Source organism: Phoxinus phoxinus (genome assembly GCF_949152265.1).
Source record: "Phoxinus phoxinus genome assembly, chromosome: 22".
Classification (NCBI taxonomy): Eukaryota; Metazoa; Chordata; class Actinopteri; order Cypriniformes; family Leuciscidae; genus Phoxinus; species Phoxinus phoxinus.
This window is the reverse complement of record NC_136897.1, coordinates 18,749,730-18,762,668: the sequence shown is the minus strand read 5'-3', so window position 1 is coordinate 18,762,668 and position 12,939 is coordinate 18,749,730. Positions and strand designations below refer to the sequence as shown.

The 12,939-nt window shown below is 38.5% G+C and overlaps 1 protein-coding gene across 3 annotated transcripts; it reads right to left on the bottom strand.

Moving 5' to 3' along the window:
• Positions 1 to 69: 69 nt before the first annotated feature.
• Positions 70 to 11,109, bottom strand: comtb (catechol-O-methyltransferase b). 3 transcript variants are annotated; one of them, XM_079596551.1, is made up of 7 exons: positions 10,382 to 11,021; positions 9,926 to 9,996; positions 2,805 to 2,976; positions 2,475 to 2,592; positions 1,499 to 1,692; positions 1,213 to 1,344; positions 106 to 1,025 (listed from the first exon to the last, which is right to left on the bottom strand). In XM_079596551.1, the coding sequence occupies exons 3-7, from the start codon at positions 2,973 to 2,975 to the stop codon at positions 846 to 848; spliced, it is 795 nt and encodes a 264-aa protein (XP_079452677.1). In that variant the 5' UTR covers position 2,976; positions 9,926 to 9,996; positions 10,382 to 11,021; the 3' UTR covers positions 106 to 845. The 3 variants fall into 3 exon arrangements, with proteins under 3 accessions (XP_079452676.1, XP_079452677.1, XP_079452678.1); XM_079596552.1 differs by having other exon boundaries at positions 140 to 1,025; positions 9,926 to 10,237; positions 10,382 to 11,073; XM_079596550.1 differs by lacking the exon at positions 9,926 to 9,996 and having other exon boundaries at positions 70 to 1,025; positions 10,382 to 11,109.
• Between the last annotated feature and the right edge of the window lie 1,830 nt (positions 11,110 to 12,939).

Genomic DNA, 12,939 nt, shown 5'->3' with positions numbered 1-12,939 from the left:
TTACGAGGACTCATGAAATGTCCTCATAAACCACGTTTAAGTTGTAATACCAGTGTAATACACGTCATTATACAAATTTGTGTCCTCATAAATCACATAAACAAGCACACACACACACACACACACACACACACACACACACACACTTTATACTGTACAAACTTTATTACACTAACGGGAAATTTTGTTCCCATAATGTAGGGTTTACCAGGCACACACACAAGCAATGGTGAGGTCATGAAAATGTGTTTTATAATTTAGTTAACATTAAGACAGTAGCTTAGATTAAAAAGCTAATAAAAAAAAAACACCTTAAAAATTAAATGAATAAAACATTATTGCCAGAGACAAATACATTTGCAACATTAAAGCATACACAAATGCACAAAAACGTAAATAAAACTGCAATCCAAATAAGCCGCTATCAATACTGCAAAAAAAAGCTCAAATTAAACACACTCTATGACATGAACACAAAGTGCCATTGTTTCAATTATTACAGAATAACTGTAAAATAACCTAAAAAAGTTACATTTTCTGTAAAAGTATAAATACAAAGTCACTGTTTTATATTTTTAAGATAACATTTCTGGTTACACTGTAAGTGAAGGTCTAGAGAGACAAGTCATTTGAAATGTGATCCTACCCTCTAGTGGTACAGAGTGGTAAAAGAGTGGTCTTGTTTCAACAAATGCGTGTCCTGATTCACAGATTTTAAGTACAGTACGTCTTAAGGATTTATGATAATAAATCATTCAAATTACACCTCATGTTAGGTCTGAGAAACTCTTAGCATAAAAAGTCAAGCGAAAAAAAAGGTTAGCATGAACCATTTCTGTATATCTCTAGCCCAAAAACACAGACTTTTCCAAGCCGTCCTCTGCCTTGGTATACTCTAAATGGGATTTAAAATAGCAGCTTTTATAGGAAAGGCTATTGCGCACATATTGAAGATAGTCTGGGACTCCCGGACAGATCACATTATCAGCAAGCAGAACGGTGCCTTTCCTTAGTAGACCACAATCCTATAAATAAAGAAGACAGTAAAAAAGAGAAGTGCAGACAAGGTTGGATATGTGCTTCCAGTAAAATCGAGAGGAAAATACTGACATTGCAACTGAATTCATGAAGTTTTTGGACATTTTTGCATTGTAAAGACAATGATCTCTAACTGAGATTAAATGAAATTACAGTGGTCAGAATCAAACACACCTCCATTAATTTTGTGTCAGGGAGGTAACGGTCCTTCCAGTGGTCCAGAAAAACAAAATCAAATGTTTCAATTCCAAAGTGCTCCTTCATGCGCGGGATCCAATCTTCAGACGCACCTTCTACAAGCTGGACCTGATGAAGTAAAACAACGATTCAAGGCATGATAAACAGGAAATGACTCCTTTCATTTGAAATATATAGGCTACAAACATAACGTTTGCAGAGAGTAGAGAGTAAATAAGGACTACTGTATGTAAAAGTGTTTGTGAAGGAACAGGGCCCTTACTCTGTCTTCAAGACCCGCCCAGGCGATTACTTGTCGAGCAATTGCAGCATAACCTGCATTGAACTCCAGTGTTATCAGACGAGCTCCAGGAGGAAGCAGACGAGCGATGCGCACTGTAGAGTATCCGCAGTATGTGCCCAACTCTAGGACCTTCTCTGGGTTCAACTCACTCACCACTGAGTCCAGGATAGAGCCTGAGTGTACACACACACACACACACACACACACGTTTGTTTCATTATATTAGTGAGGACATTGCAGACTTCCATTGGCCTAACACAACCCTTACCGCTAAACATATCCCTCAAGAAACATGCGCAAAATACAACACTACATTTTAATAAAAACATGTTTTGGTCGATTTATAAGCCTTTTTAACTAGTGGTGAGGATCAGTAAAATGTTCTCACTAGTCGGTTGTTGTCATAATATTTTATTGTATAAGTGAGAACATTTGGCCCTGACAAGTATAGCCAAAAACAATTTTGGTTTTCTATTTTATTATATTTTAAAATGTAATGAATTACTGTGGTGGTAAAGCTGAATAATTTTCAGCACCATGACTGTTTCATGACTGATTTGGTGCTCAAGGAACATTTTCTTTTATTATTATCAATGTTGAAAACAGTTGTGCTGCTTGATATCGTTTTGGAAACCATGATACAATTTTTCATGATGTTTTGATTAATAGAACATTCGAAAGAACAGCAATAATTTGAAATAGAAAACTTTTGTAACAATGTAAAAGTCTATAATGTCACTTTTGATCAACCAAAGACACCCTTGCTGAATAAAAGTATTAATTTATTTAAAAAGAAAACAATTTTTTTAATTTTTAATTAAAAAAACATAATTAATAAAACCCATTTCCCAATTTTGAAGCAAATATATTCAAATGTTGTCTTTCCCCTGAACATTTTTGTGCAATGAAAGAATTTTTTTACATGAGTCTGGAAATACAAAAGCAGTGCTCTGACCTTTCTCATCTCCAATGTTCATAGCCCATTCACTGTGTCGGCAGAAATGATCAATGGCCGAGATCACACTCTGAGGGTCACCTCGGGCTGCATGCTTCCGTACTGCTTTCAGCAGACGCTGGGCACAACAAAGACATAAAGGGTTCTGGTGACGACTTTATTTAATTTATGGGCCTCAATAGTTTAACACTTTGACCTCCCCCAGTCTTTGGATCACATGTCCCATTATGCATCCTAGTTGCAGATGCAGGACAGGACCGAGGTTACGAGGTACATTCTGTAATTTTGTATTGAGATAGAAAACTGTTAAACCAGGACTAATCGAGTCACCTGTGGTCGAGTAGATCGGGTCAGAGTATCAAGAACACGCTCAACGACGACATCATGCCAGAGTAACGCGAGACTGCCGTTGAACTGCACAACAGCAGGGATGAACCAGGAGTACAAGACATATAAAAGCACTGTGACCCCGACAAACCAGCACAGCAACACCAGCAACATACTAGAGCCAGACACAGAGATGCATAAATCATTAGAATACATTTATTGAATTAAACTGATAATCACATAAAGTACAGATCTAGTTAATTGGCTCAGATAAATCACAACATAAATTAAATCAAATGTCTATTCAAAGCGTTTGCATTGCCTTAAGTATTTTAGAAATTATAGACATGTATTATTTATTATTTTATTGAACTTTGCCACTATGTAAATATTTCAGACACAAATTGGAAATCAATGTACACCACAATTTTAAAGTTTAGGATCATTGAGGCATTTTTCATGTTTGTTTGTTCACCAAGGCTGAATTTATTTGATAAAAAATACAGTAAAATAGTATTACAATTTAACATAACATAAAATAAGGCATATAAATGAATAAAAGCCTGATATTGCATCCCTAAATTTAGAGTTAAAATAATACATCACCTTTCAAGAAAGCCAACACACACACACAGACACAGACACAGACACAGACAGACACACACACACACACACACACACGTATGCAATATAATAAGCCCAGGTCTGCACTCCTGCAGGTCATGAGATGAATGTATATGGAAATTAATCATCTCATTCAGTACTGTGCTTTCATCTCTCTGGCCATTCCTCTATTGTAATGGTCTAATGAGATGGGTGGTTACTATGCAGCAAATAAAGCCTGAACTGAAAATCTCTCTCATGTGATTATTTGGTTGCTATTGCTACAACATGTTGCTGTAGCTCAATCTGTCCACGAAGCAAATATTGGAATTGGGACAAAACTACAATTTTCTCACAAAATGTGTTTTCCTTAGTCAACACCACTAGATACAACAATAACATGTGAAATATTTATTATACACTACCATTCAAAAGGGGATTTTTTGGGGGATTTTTTTATTTTATTATTAATGCTGTTCTTTTGAACATTCTATTCATCAAAGATTCCTGTAAAAATGTATCACAGTTTCCACAAAAATATGAAGCAGCACAACTGTTTTCAATATGAATAATAATGTTTGTTCTTGGTGGAATAGATCTGCTACGCTGTTGATTCTACTGTTGTAATTGCTGCTGCTGCGGTTTATTATTGCTGCTGCTGCTGCTTCTACTGCTGTTGATTATTGCTGCTTCTACTGCTGTTGGTGCTGCTGCTGTTGATTATTGCTGCTGCTTCTACTGATGTTAGTTATTGCTGCTGCTGCTGCTTCTACTGCTGTTGGTGCTGCTGCTGATTATTGGTGCTGCTGCTGATTATTGCTGCTTCTACTGCTGTTGGTGCTGCTGCTGTTGATTTTTGCTGCTGCTTCTACTGATGTTAGTTATTGCAGCTGCTGCTGCTTCTACTGCTGTTGGTGCTGCTGCTGATTATTGCTGCTTCTACTGCTGTTGGTGCTGCTGCTGCTGATTATTGCTGCTGCTGCTGCTTCTACTGCTGTTAGTTATTGCTGCTGCTGCTGATTATTGCTGCTTCTACTGCTGTTAGTTATTGCTGCTGCTTCTAATGCTGTTGTTGTTGTTGCTGCTGCTGCTTTTGATTATTACGGCTGCTTCTACTGCTATTATTGCTGCTGCTGTTGATTATTGCTGCTGTTTCTACTACTGTTAATTATTGCTGCTGCTTCTGCTGTTGTTGCTGCTACTGTTGATTATTACTGCTGCTTCTGCTGCTGTCGATTATTGCTGCTGCTGCTGATTATTGCTGCTGCTTATACTGATGTTAGTTATTGCTGCTGCTTCTACTGCTGTTGATGCTGCTGCTGCTGCTGTTGATTATTACTGCTGCTTCTACTGCTGTTAGTTATTGCTGCTGCTTCTACTGCTGTTGGTGCTGCTGCTGCTTCTACTGCTGTTATTGCTGCTGCTGCTGTTGTTTATTACTGCTGTTGGTGCTGCTGCTGCTGCTATAGATTATTCCTGCTGCTTCTACTGCTGTTAGTTATTGCTGCTGCTTCTAATGCTGTTGGTGCTGCTGCTGTTGATTATTGCTGCTGATTCTACTGCTGTTATTGCTGCTGCTGTTGATTATTGCTGCTGCTTCTACTGCTGTTATGTATTGGTGCTGCTGCTTCTACTGCTGTTAGTGCTGCTGCTGATTATTGCTGTTTCTACTGCTGTTATTGCTGCTGCTGTTGATTATTGCTGCTGCTTCTACTGCTGTTAGTTATTGCTGCTGCTTCTAATGCTGTTGTTGCTGCTGCTACTGTTGATTATTACTGCTGCTTCTACTGCTGTTATTGCTGCTGCTGCGTATTATTGCTGCTGCTATTACTGCTGTTGATTATTGCTGCTGCTTCTACTGCTGTTATTGCTGCTGCTGTTGATTATTACGGCTGCTTCTACTGTTGATTATTGCTGCTGTTATTGCTGCTGCTGCTGCTGTTGATTATTGCTTCTGCTTCTGTTATTGCTGCTGTGTTTGATTATTGCTGTTGCTCCGACTACTGCTGCAGAGCATGTATGTATGGTCAACATGGTACTGCCAATACATACATGACATGCTGTGAGCAAGTAAGACATGCTGCTGCTGTACAATAGCATACATTATTTACCCATAGCAGATCTATATAGGTGGAGCTGGGGAAGGTGGAGGAAATCTAAAACCATGCTGAAAACTGCAGACGCTGGCCAAGTATTTGAAAGTTGAGCAGCAAGCTCATTGGCTGCTTTACAGCAGGAACCAATCAGAATGATGTGATTGCAAGTAGATTGAGTTAAGGACCTATCAGCCTGTGCCATCTAGAATTTCATGACAAAACTTTGTATCTATTTTCAATTATTCTATTTGAATATTTTACAATATTACTGTTTTTGCTGTATTGCAGCCTTGGTGAGACTTCTTTCAAAAACATTAAACAATCGTATCAACCCCAAACTTTTGAACCACAGTGTAAATTTCAAATCTAGCATTCACTTTATTGAATGAATGAATTGAGACTACATGGTGGTTTCCAAATCCACTCTTAAGCCTCAGTTATACTCCAGTTTAGACGTGTACACGGACAGCTGAGGACAGCACGGACGCAGACTACTTGTATTTATACTACAAAAAAAGTGTATGCTGGGGTCCGCGCGACGGATGTGTTCTGCACATGCGCAGTAGATCAGCGCAGTTGGTGCTGATCCGCAGTTGGTCCTTTTGCAGCCTATAGTGACCGTACATGTCCGCACGGTCATAAAAAATGGGGAGGCAGACGGATGTCCGCAAAGAGCCTCCGCATACACTCTCCGATGACGATTTTTACGTCACACGGACCCTAGCAGACCTCCCGGAGGTGTAAAGTATAACAGCTTTACTCTGCATATCAAATGTGTTAAATGTAGGAGCCTTTTCCCCTAAAACATTTAAGTGATCTTTAATAATTTTCCAAGTGGAAATGTTGCTATTTAAAAAAATAAATAAAATAATAATAATATATATATATATATATATATATAAATATATATATATATATATATATATATATATATATATATATATATATATATATATATATCAAGTATTAGAGTGCTAATGTGAATCTGAGGGAGGTGTCTATGTCGGGAGGATCTGTTGGTTGTGCTCACTGGCAGTTGTCGAGCGGCTCCCAGACCTAGAGAACAGTGTATATTTACAATAATTTAATTGACTGATCTAAATGTATTATTATTATTACTAATACTATTATTATAAATTACTAATGCTAATCCTATTATTATACTGAATATTATTATTGTTACTACTATTATTATTATTATTATTATTAGTAGTAGTAGTATGTTTACTACCACTACAACTATATTACTATACTATATACTATTACTATGATTGTCTTAAATTACATCTATCTATATATATATCACTAAAATATCTCATTACTTACCAATGAACCTGCATACACCACTATATCGATATATTTAACTGTTCTCCATCTATTTGTTTTTTGTTTTTCACTCTTCTGTGTGCGTGTCATTGATTTCTTACCTTGTATAAGCTACTGTTTGGTTAACTTGCAATAAAAAAATAAAATAAAAAAAAGAGTGGTAACACAATTTAGGCCTGCTTCTTGATTTAGGTTTTCTTTTGTAACGGTTATGTTTGGTTCTATGAACTCTAATTTTGATATTCTGTTTCCCTGCTCTGTTTAGTTTTGGTTTTCTTGGTTTCTAATAATGTCCCTGTTTCTTTCTATGGTTACTCATAATTATGGAAAAAATAAATGTGATGTCCGCACAATGAAACAAACAAACAACTTTTATTGAAAGCGCAACGTTTCGACCGTCAGGTCTTCATCAGGCACAATACCCATGTTGAAAAATACAACTCTTACAGAAACAGATAATCACCTTAATTAGACACACACTCCAAAACATGTGACAATTAATTCAAATCATGTGACAAAAAAATACTTACAAAAAGAAAAAAAAACTAATAATTATCACATGTATCTCATTTAGTTCCTTGTTATCTCTTGCATATATACTCCCTGTTCAGGTTAGTCCTCTGTCGTGTTGTTTATCTCCTGTGTGCTCCTAGTGATTTCCTGAGTTTATTATTAAAGACTATTTAAAATATTCCTTTTTCGTGTGTGTTGCCTATACCACTAAACGTTACAGAATAACCGACCAAAAGCCGACAGACAACAACAGTCTTAAGACCATTTTCTGGGTCGGGGCCCAGTGAAGTCAGTTGGTTGACTTACTGGAGATGGGGGGTTACACCTGGAGGAAATACGTCTTCATCTGTCTGGAGTCTGCTTACCTGTATGGGTTTCAACTGAGAGTGTCAAACCTGAACCAGTCGCAGTCCCAGACCCCAAGCCCACTTCCACCAGGCAGCCATTGAAACCATTAATGTGGGAGTTCTTGTGGAGTTTGACTGCCTGGAGTATGCGCCTACTGATCAGTCAATCCTGGAGCCAGGAGCAGACTGTTGCCTGATAGATCTGAGGTCCGTGGATCCAGGTTCCACCCTAGTCTTCACCTTCGAACAAACTCCTCCGCCGGTCCCTTCCGGCTGTTCAGATGCTCCGGTCCCATCCGAAGACCTTTTTCCTCTGTTGTTCCTGCCCAACTCCATGCTCCCATCTCTGCCGCTGGTTCTGGCCAGTTCCCTGGATCTGCCGCCTCTGCTGGAGTCATCCAGCTCCTCCTCGAACCTTCACCTTGGTCCTCCAGGCCCATAACTCCTCCTCTGTCTGTCAATCCATTGGCTTCGCCCAGGCTCTGCACTCCCTCAACTCCACCGTGGTCTGTCAGTCCCAGGACTCCTCCGGGCCCCCTCGTCCCTCCAACTCAGCCTCAGTCAAGCATCGCTTTGCCTCTGCCACAGACTTACGGGTCTCTGGCTGCACATCGACCCTCCACCCTTTTGGCTCCACCAGGCTACTCCTTTCCTCCGGCTTCCCGGTCATCGTCATCGCCCCGGTCTGCTGAGCTCAGTACTCCACCTTGGTCCCATGAGCCAGCGACTCCTCCTTGGACTTCTGGGCCGTGGATGTCATCCTGGTCCATCAGCCTCTCTGCCCTGGGTCTCCACACAATCTGGCTCCGGCTACGCCTCTGTCGGTCGGCCCCCAGGTTCCACCTAGACCACACACCAAGGCTGCATCCTGTCTCCTCCCACCGTCGGCTCCACCATGGTTTCCAATAGTTTATTTTTCCCTGCTCTGTTCAGTAATTATCACCTGTACCTCATTTAGTTCCTTGTTATCTATTTCATATATACTCCCTGTACAGTTTAGTCCTCTGTCGGTTATCATCTTTATTTAATGTGTTGTTTATCTCCTGTGTGCTCCTAGTGATCTCCTGAGTTTATTATTAAAGACTATTTAAAGTATTCCTTTTTTATGCATGTTGCCTACACAACTAAAAGTTACACCTTTTCAGATTTTTTTTGCAGAATAGAATAAATAGAACATGAAATAAAAATATCCACTGCAAAGTAAATATGTACTTTATCACAAAAAATAAGATCTTTTAATAATTGTTCAGTTAATAATGAAGACAAAAGTAGTCATGGAGAGTAAGAAATGCACTTCTCAAGTTGGATTTTAGAGTTGCATGGCAACAAGCACAAGGTTAAGAGCTATTAGACAAAGAGTGTATCACCACTGAGAGAGGACCATGACAAGGTCTTCTCTGGCTTTCTTTAAATATATACACAAATGTAGCTGGGGTCTGGAGTGGAATGCAGAATTCAGCCACTTTCCTGGACAGACATTGTTAGTGAGAAAATCCTCTCAAATGGGTGTCAGAAAGGAATGAGAAAAGCACAGAGGCTGGCTTTTACAAATTTCATTGCTGTAAATATTTACCAATGTATACATTTAATGCATTGGAAAAGTTCAGCATGTGTGTACTATAATGTTAATTCACACTGCAATAGCAAGTATCGCAGCAATAATGCTAAATAGCACAAAGATTTTATTATAAATGAGAAATTATTTCATATCAATATTGCATGCTATGTTAAAGTTGATATCATTAGAGCAACATAATAATTTAAAGTGAACAAGAAATGCGATACACTAAAAAAGACTGTTCTGTCTTCAGTGACGTGCAAACATGATAATTGGTATCGGCTGACCAGAACACACACTGTGAAACATTTACTAAAATAGATTTGACGTAAACTGGGTTTAAATTTTAAACTAGATACAAGCCTAGAAAATATTTACAAAGTGACCAAAAACACAATGACACATAATAATAAAAATATAGTTATTATTTAAATAATGAAAGAGACCAGAAAGAGGGTTATAGTAAGTGTAACATTATTATGCACACAACATATTTTCATATAAATGTGCAATAATAAACTATGTAATAAATGGACAACATCTTTAAAAAAGGCAATTAAAGTAAATTATCTTAATGATGGATGGTATGCAGTACAGCGTTTTCTGAATGTTCATAATTCAACAGAAATGGCATAACATAAATTACCATTTAAGAATAAATGATAGAGAGAAAACACTTACTTTCGATGAGGGCCTCTCCTTTCCTTTTACAAAATCTCTCTTTCACTTAAGGACCTTCTGTTATAACCAACCTGCGAGGATGCAATGCATACTGTTCAGCGATCTCTCTCTCTCTCTCTCTCTCTCTCTCTCTCTCTCTCTCTCTCTCTCTCTCTATCTCTCTCTCTCTCTCTCGCTCTCTCTCTCTCTCAGCTGACCATGTAATATGCTCTCTCTCCTCTTTTGGGTAGTTTTGAGCTGTGAGGAATGTTTGGCCGCAGGCCTTTTAGGGGATACACCCGACACCCCCAGAAAGTAAACAGAAATCCAAAACTAGGCCAAAGATAAAAAAATAAAAAAAAACTGGCATTTTTACAGTCTATGGTTGTGCTGCAGCTGCATGTGGCAGCAGATGAACACTCTTATTAGTTCAATACAAGTTAGTTCACCTCAAATTGAAAGTCATAGGCTACTCACCCTCATCTACATGCAGATTTTCCATAAAATGGAAGTTCATATAGTGAACACAATCGATCAATGTTTCAATTCCAAGTCTTCTGAAATCATACGATGGATTTATATTCGAATCATACAGGAATTTACATTGTTATTCGCTGAAAGTTTCCCCTCTAGTTGTTTACTTTTTGTTAAAGCACGCGGTAGCGACCGGATCTTTTACTTGTGAACCAGTTCATTCAAATGAACCGATTCACACGAACCGATTCGATTCGTTCGTAACGGAACGGGCCGAACGGCATGACATGAGTAAATGCTAATGGCAGAAATCAAATTTGCCAATTTTAAACTGTTGCTTCAAAACAAAGGGTTTCAAGACAGACGCTGAAATGCCAAACTAAATAGAGGTAAAATTAAAGCCTCTGGCTTTAACAGACTGACTAAAATGTAGATTCTGTTCTCACGGAACAAGCACACAAATCAGCTATTTGAGTAGGCCTATCTCAAAAAGATAAACCATACGGAGAATGCCAGCACAACACATACGCCGCTCCTTCCAAAATGCTGCACAGGCTACTTAGAGCAGACATTTACTTTGTTAGACTGATGTAACCCCTGTCAATAACTTCGTATGATTTATCTTGTTAATTTGATCTGATGCGATACCGTGTCCCAGCCATACTTATCTAACACATTCTAGCCTACATGATTACCGCTTGGGAAGCAAATTCAGATAATTTGAATGTTGAAACAGAATGTTGTAACAGAATGTTTTAATCTATTCAACAGCTGTCATTGCATAGTTAACATGAATTTTAAATTGTTCCAAATGTTGTATTTTTTTCATTCCATTTGACTTTGTTGGTATCAGAAACAAACGGGCAATTATAACAATTAAATTTTATATTTTTAAACAAAAGTAAACCTATTCGGTGTCTCCATATGAAATATACTGCCCCTTGGAGGTCAGATAAAGAATTGACAGGAACTGTCTACCGAACTTTAAATGTAATTTTATTGAATTGGGTAAATACTTTTACTATTAGTAGCCTACTTTTAGTTATTTTTAACTATAATAAAAAAGTATCCCCTTCAAAATATCGTACACAATCAGTAGAACGTACCTTTCTGTCTATTTAAATTAACATAGGAAGTATAGGGACTCAAGACACTAATATGTTGTGGCTGAGCATGCATGGGCTGAGTTCCAGCATGGACTAAAGTAAATCATTGAATCACTCAGACCCTACAAAAATAAATAATAAAATAACAATAAGTGCAAAATATGGGTACTGTGACAACCTTCCTGTACTCCCACCTAATAAGGCCCCTCCAATCCAATCTGAGAGTGCTCTAAAACATCTTTAGACCCATTCAACACTAAATGCTGTCTTCTGCACTAAAAATTGCACAGATCAGTAATAGAAATGAGACCATACTAACTGACGGTCAGTGGCAAGCTTCCCAAACACTTAATAGCAATTATTGAATGTCTTTTCAGTATTGGACAATACCCTCCTGAGACCATTCACAGACTTTGATGCAGACAGGAGAGCACGTCATATGTCTTTCTCCGTTCTCAACAGTAATTTCTTATCCCAGAATAACAGTTGATGCTAAAAATGAACGTAGCACTGTACACTCTTTTCAAGTCAAAACAAGTGAGCTTTATTGTCATTCTACTATATGTGGAGACATACAGTGGAACGAAATGTCATGCCTTGCAGGACCACATGCTACATGAAAACAAATATAAACAGTAGAAGTATAGCCTATAAACATAAACAGGTATAAACCAACACATAAACTGGAAGAAGTAATCTAACTATACCAATGCTATATATAATCTTTCTGTTACGTTTTAAGCAGGGATGAGGAGAAGTGAGAATCCAAGTGCAGCAACAGTTTATTCAAAAAGCACAAGCCAAGATAATCCAAGACATAAACAGGAACATAATCCAAACAGGGGAACCAGAGACCTAATCCGACAATGGGAACAGAAAATAACTTCAAAATAAGAGTCCACATGACAACAGAAATTAACACAGACCCAGGGCACGAGTCACACTTACTATATACAAGTACACATATACTTATACATAATCTAAAAACGTACTCGGTTACTAACGTAACCTCGGTTCTCTCTAGGAGAGTTCTCTCGTACTGCGTCGAAAGAACGCTACGGGAAAGTATTTCTTTGTCGAGATTGAAGCCTAAAAATTAATCCTTAATTTTGTAAACATGTAAAACGCTTTTCTGTAGCATACAACCTTAGGCGGAGCAATATCGCTCACCCATTGGCTGCTCCGCCAGAAAAGCACAGCCTATGCGAGGCCAGAGACGCTGACCAATGAGGACGCTTCGCGCCCATTCTGCGTCATCTCCCGCCGAAACAGGCGTGGCCTAGGCCTATAAATACGAGCATAGCTGTCTAACACACCGATTTTCGTCACGAAAGCGACGCAGCGTGGGCACGCACGGCATGAGACGCAGTACTCGTTCCCTCTCCTAGAGAGAACCGAGGTTACGTTAGTAACCGAGTACGTTCTCTTACGTAGAGTTCTCTCGTACTGCGTCGA

Coding starts and splice junctions, on each gene's coding strand:
- comtb (XM_079596550.1), bottom strand. CDS start 2,975: ATGTTGCTGGTGTTGCTGTGCTGGTTTGTCGGGGTCACAGTGCTTTTA. Junction 2,593..2,804: donor CCCGATCTACTCGACCACAG/GTGACTCGATTA, acceptor TGTTGTGCCCAG/CGTCTGCTGAAAGCAGTACG. Junction 1,026..1,212: donor CTGACACAAAATTAATGGAG/GTGTGTTTGATT, acceptor CTTTATTTATAG/GATTGTGGTCTACTAAGGAA.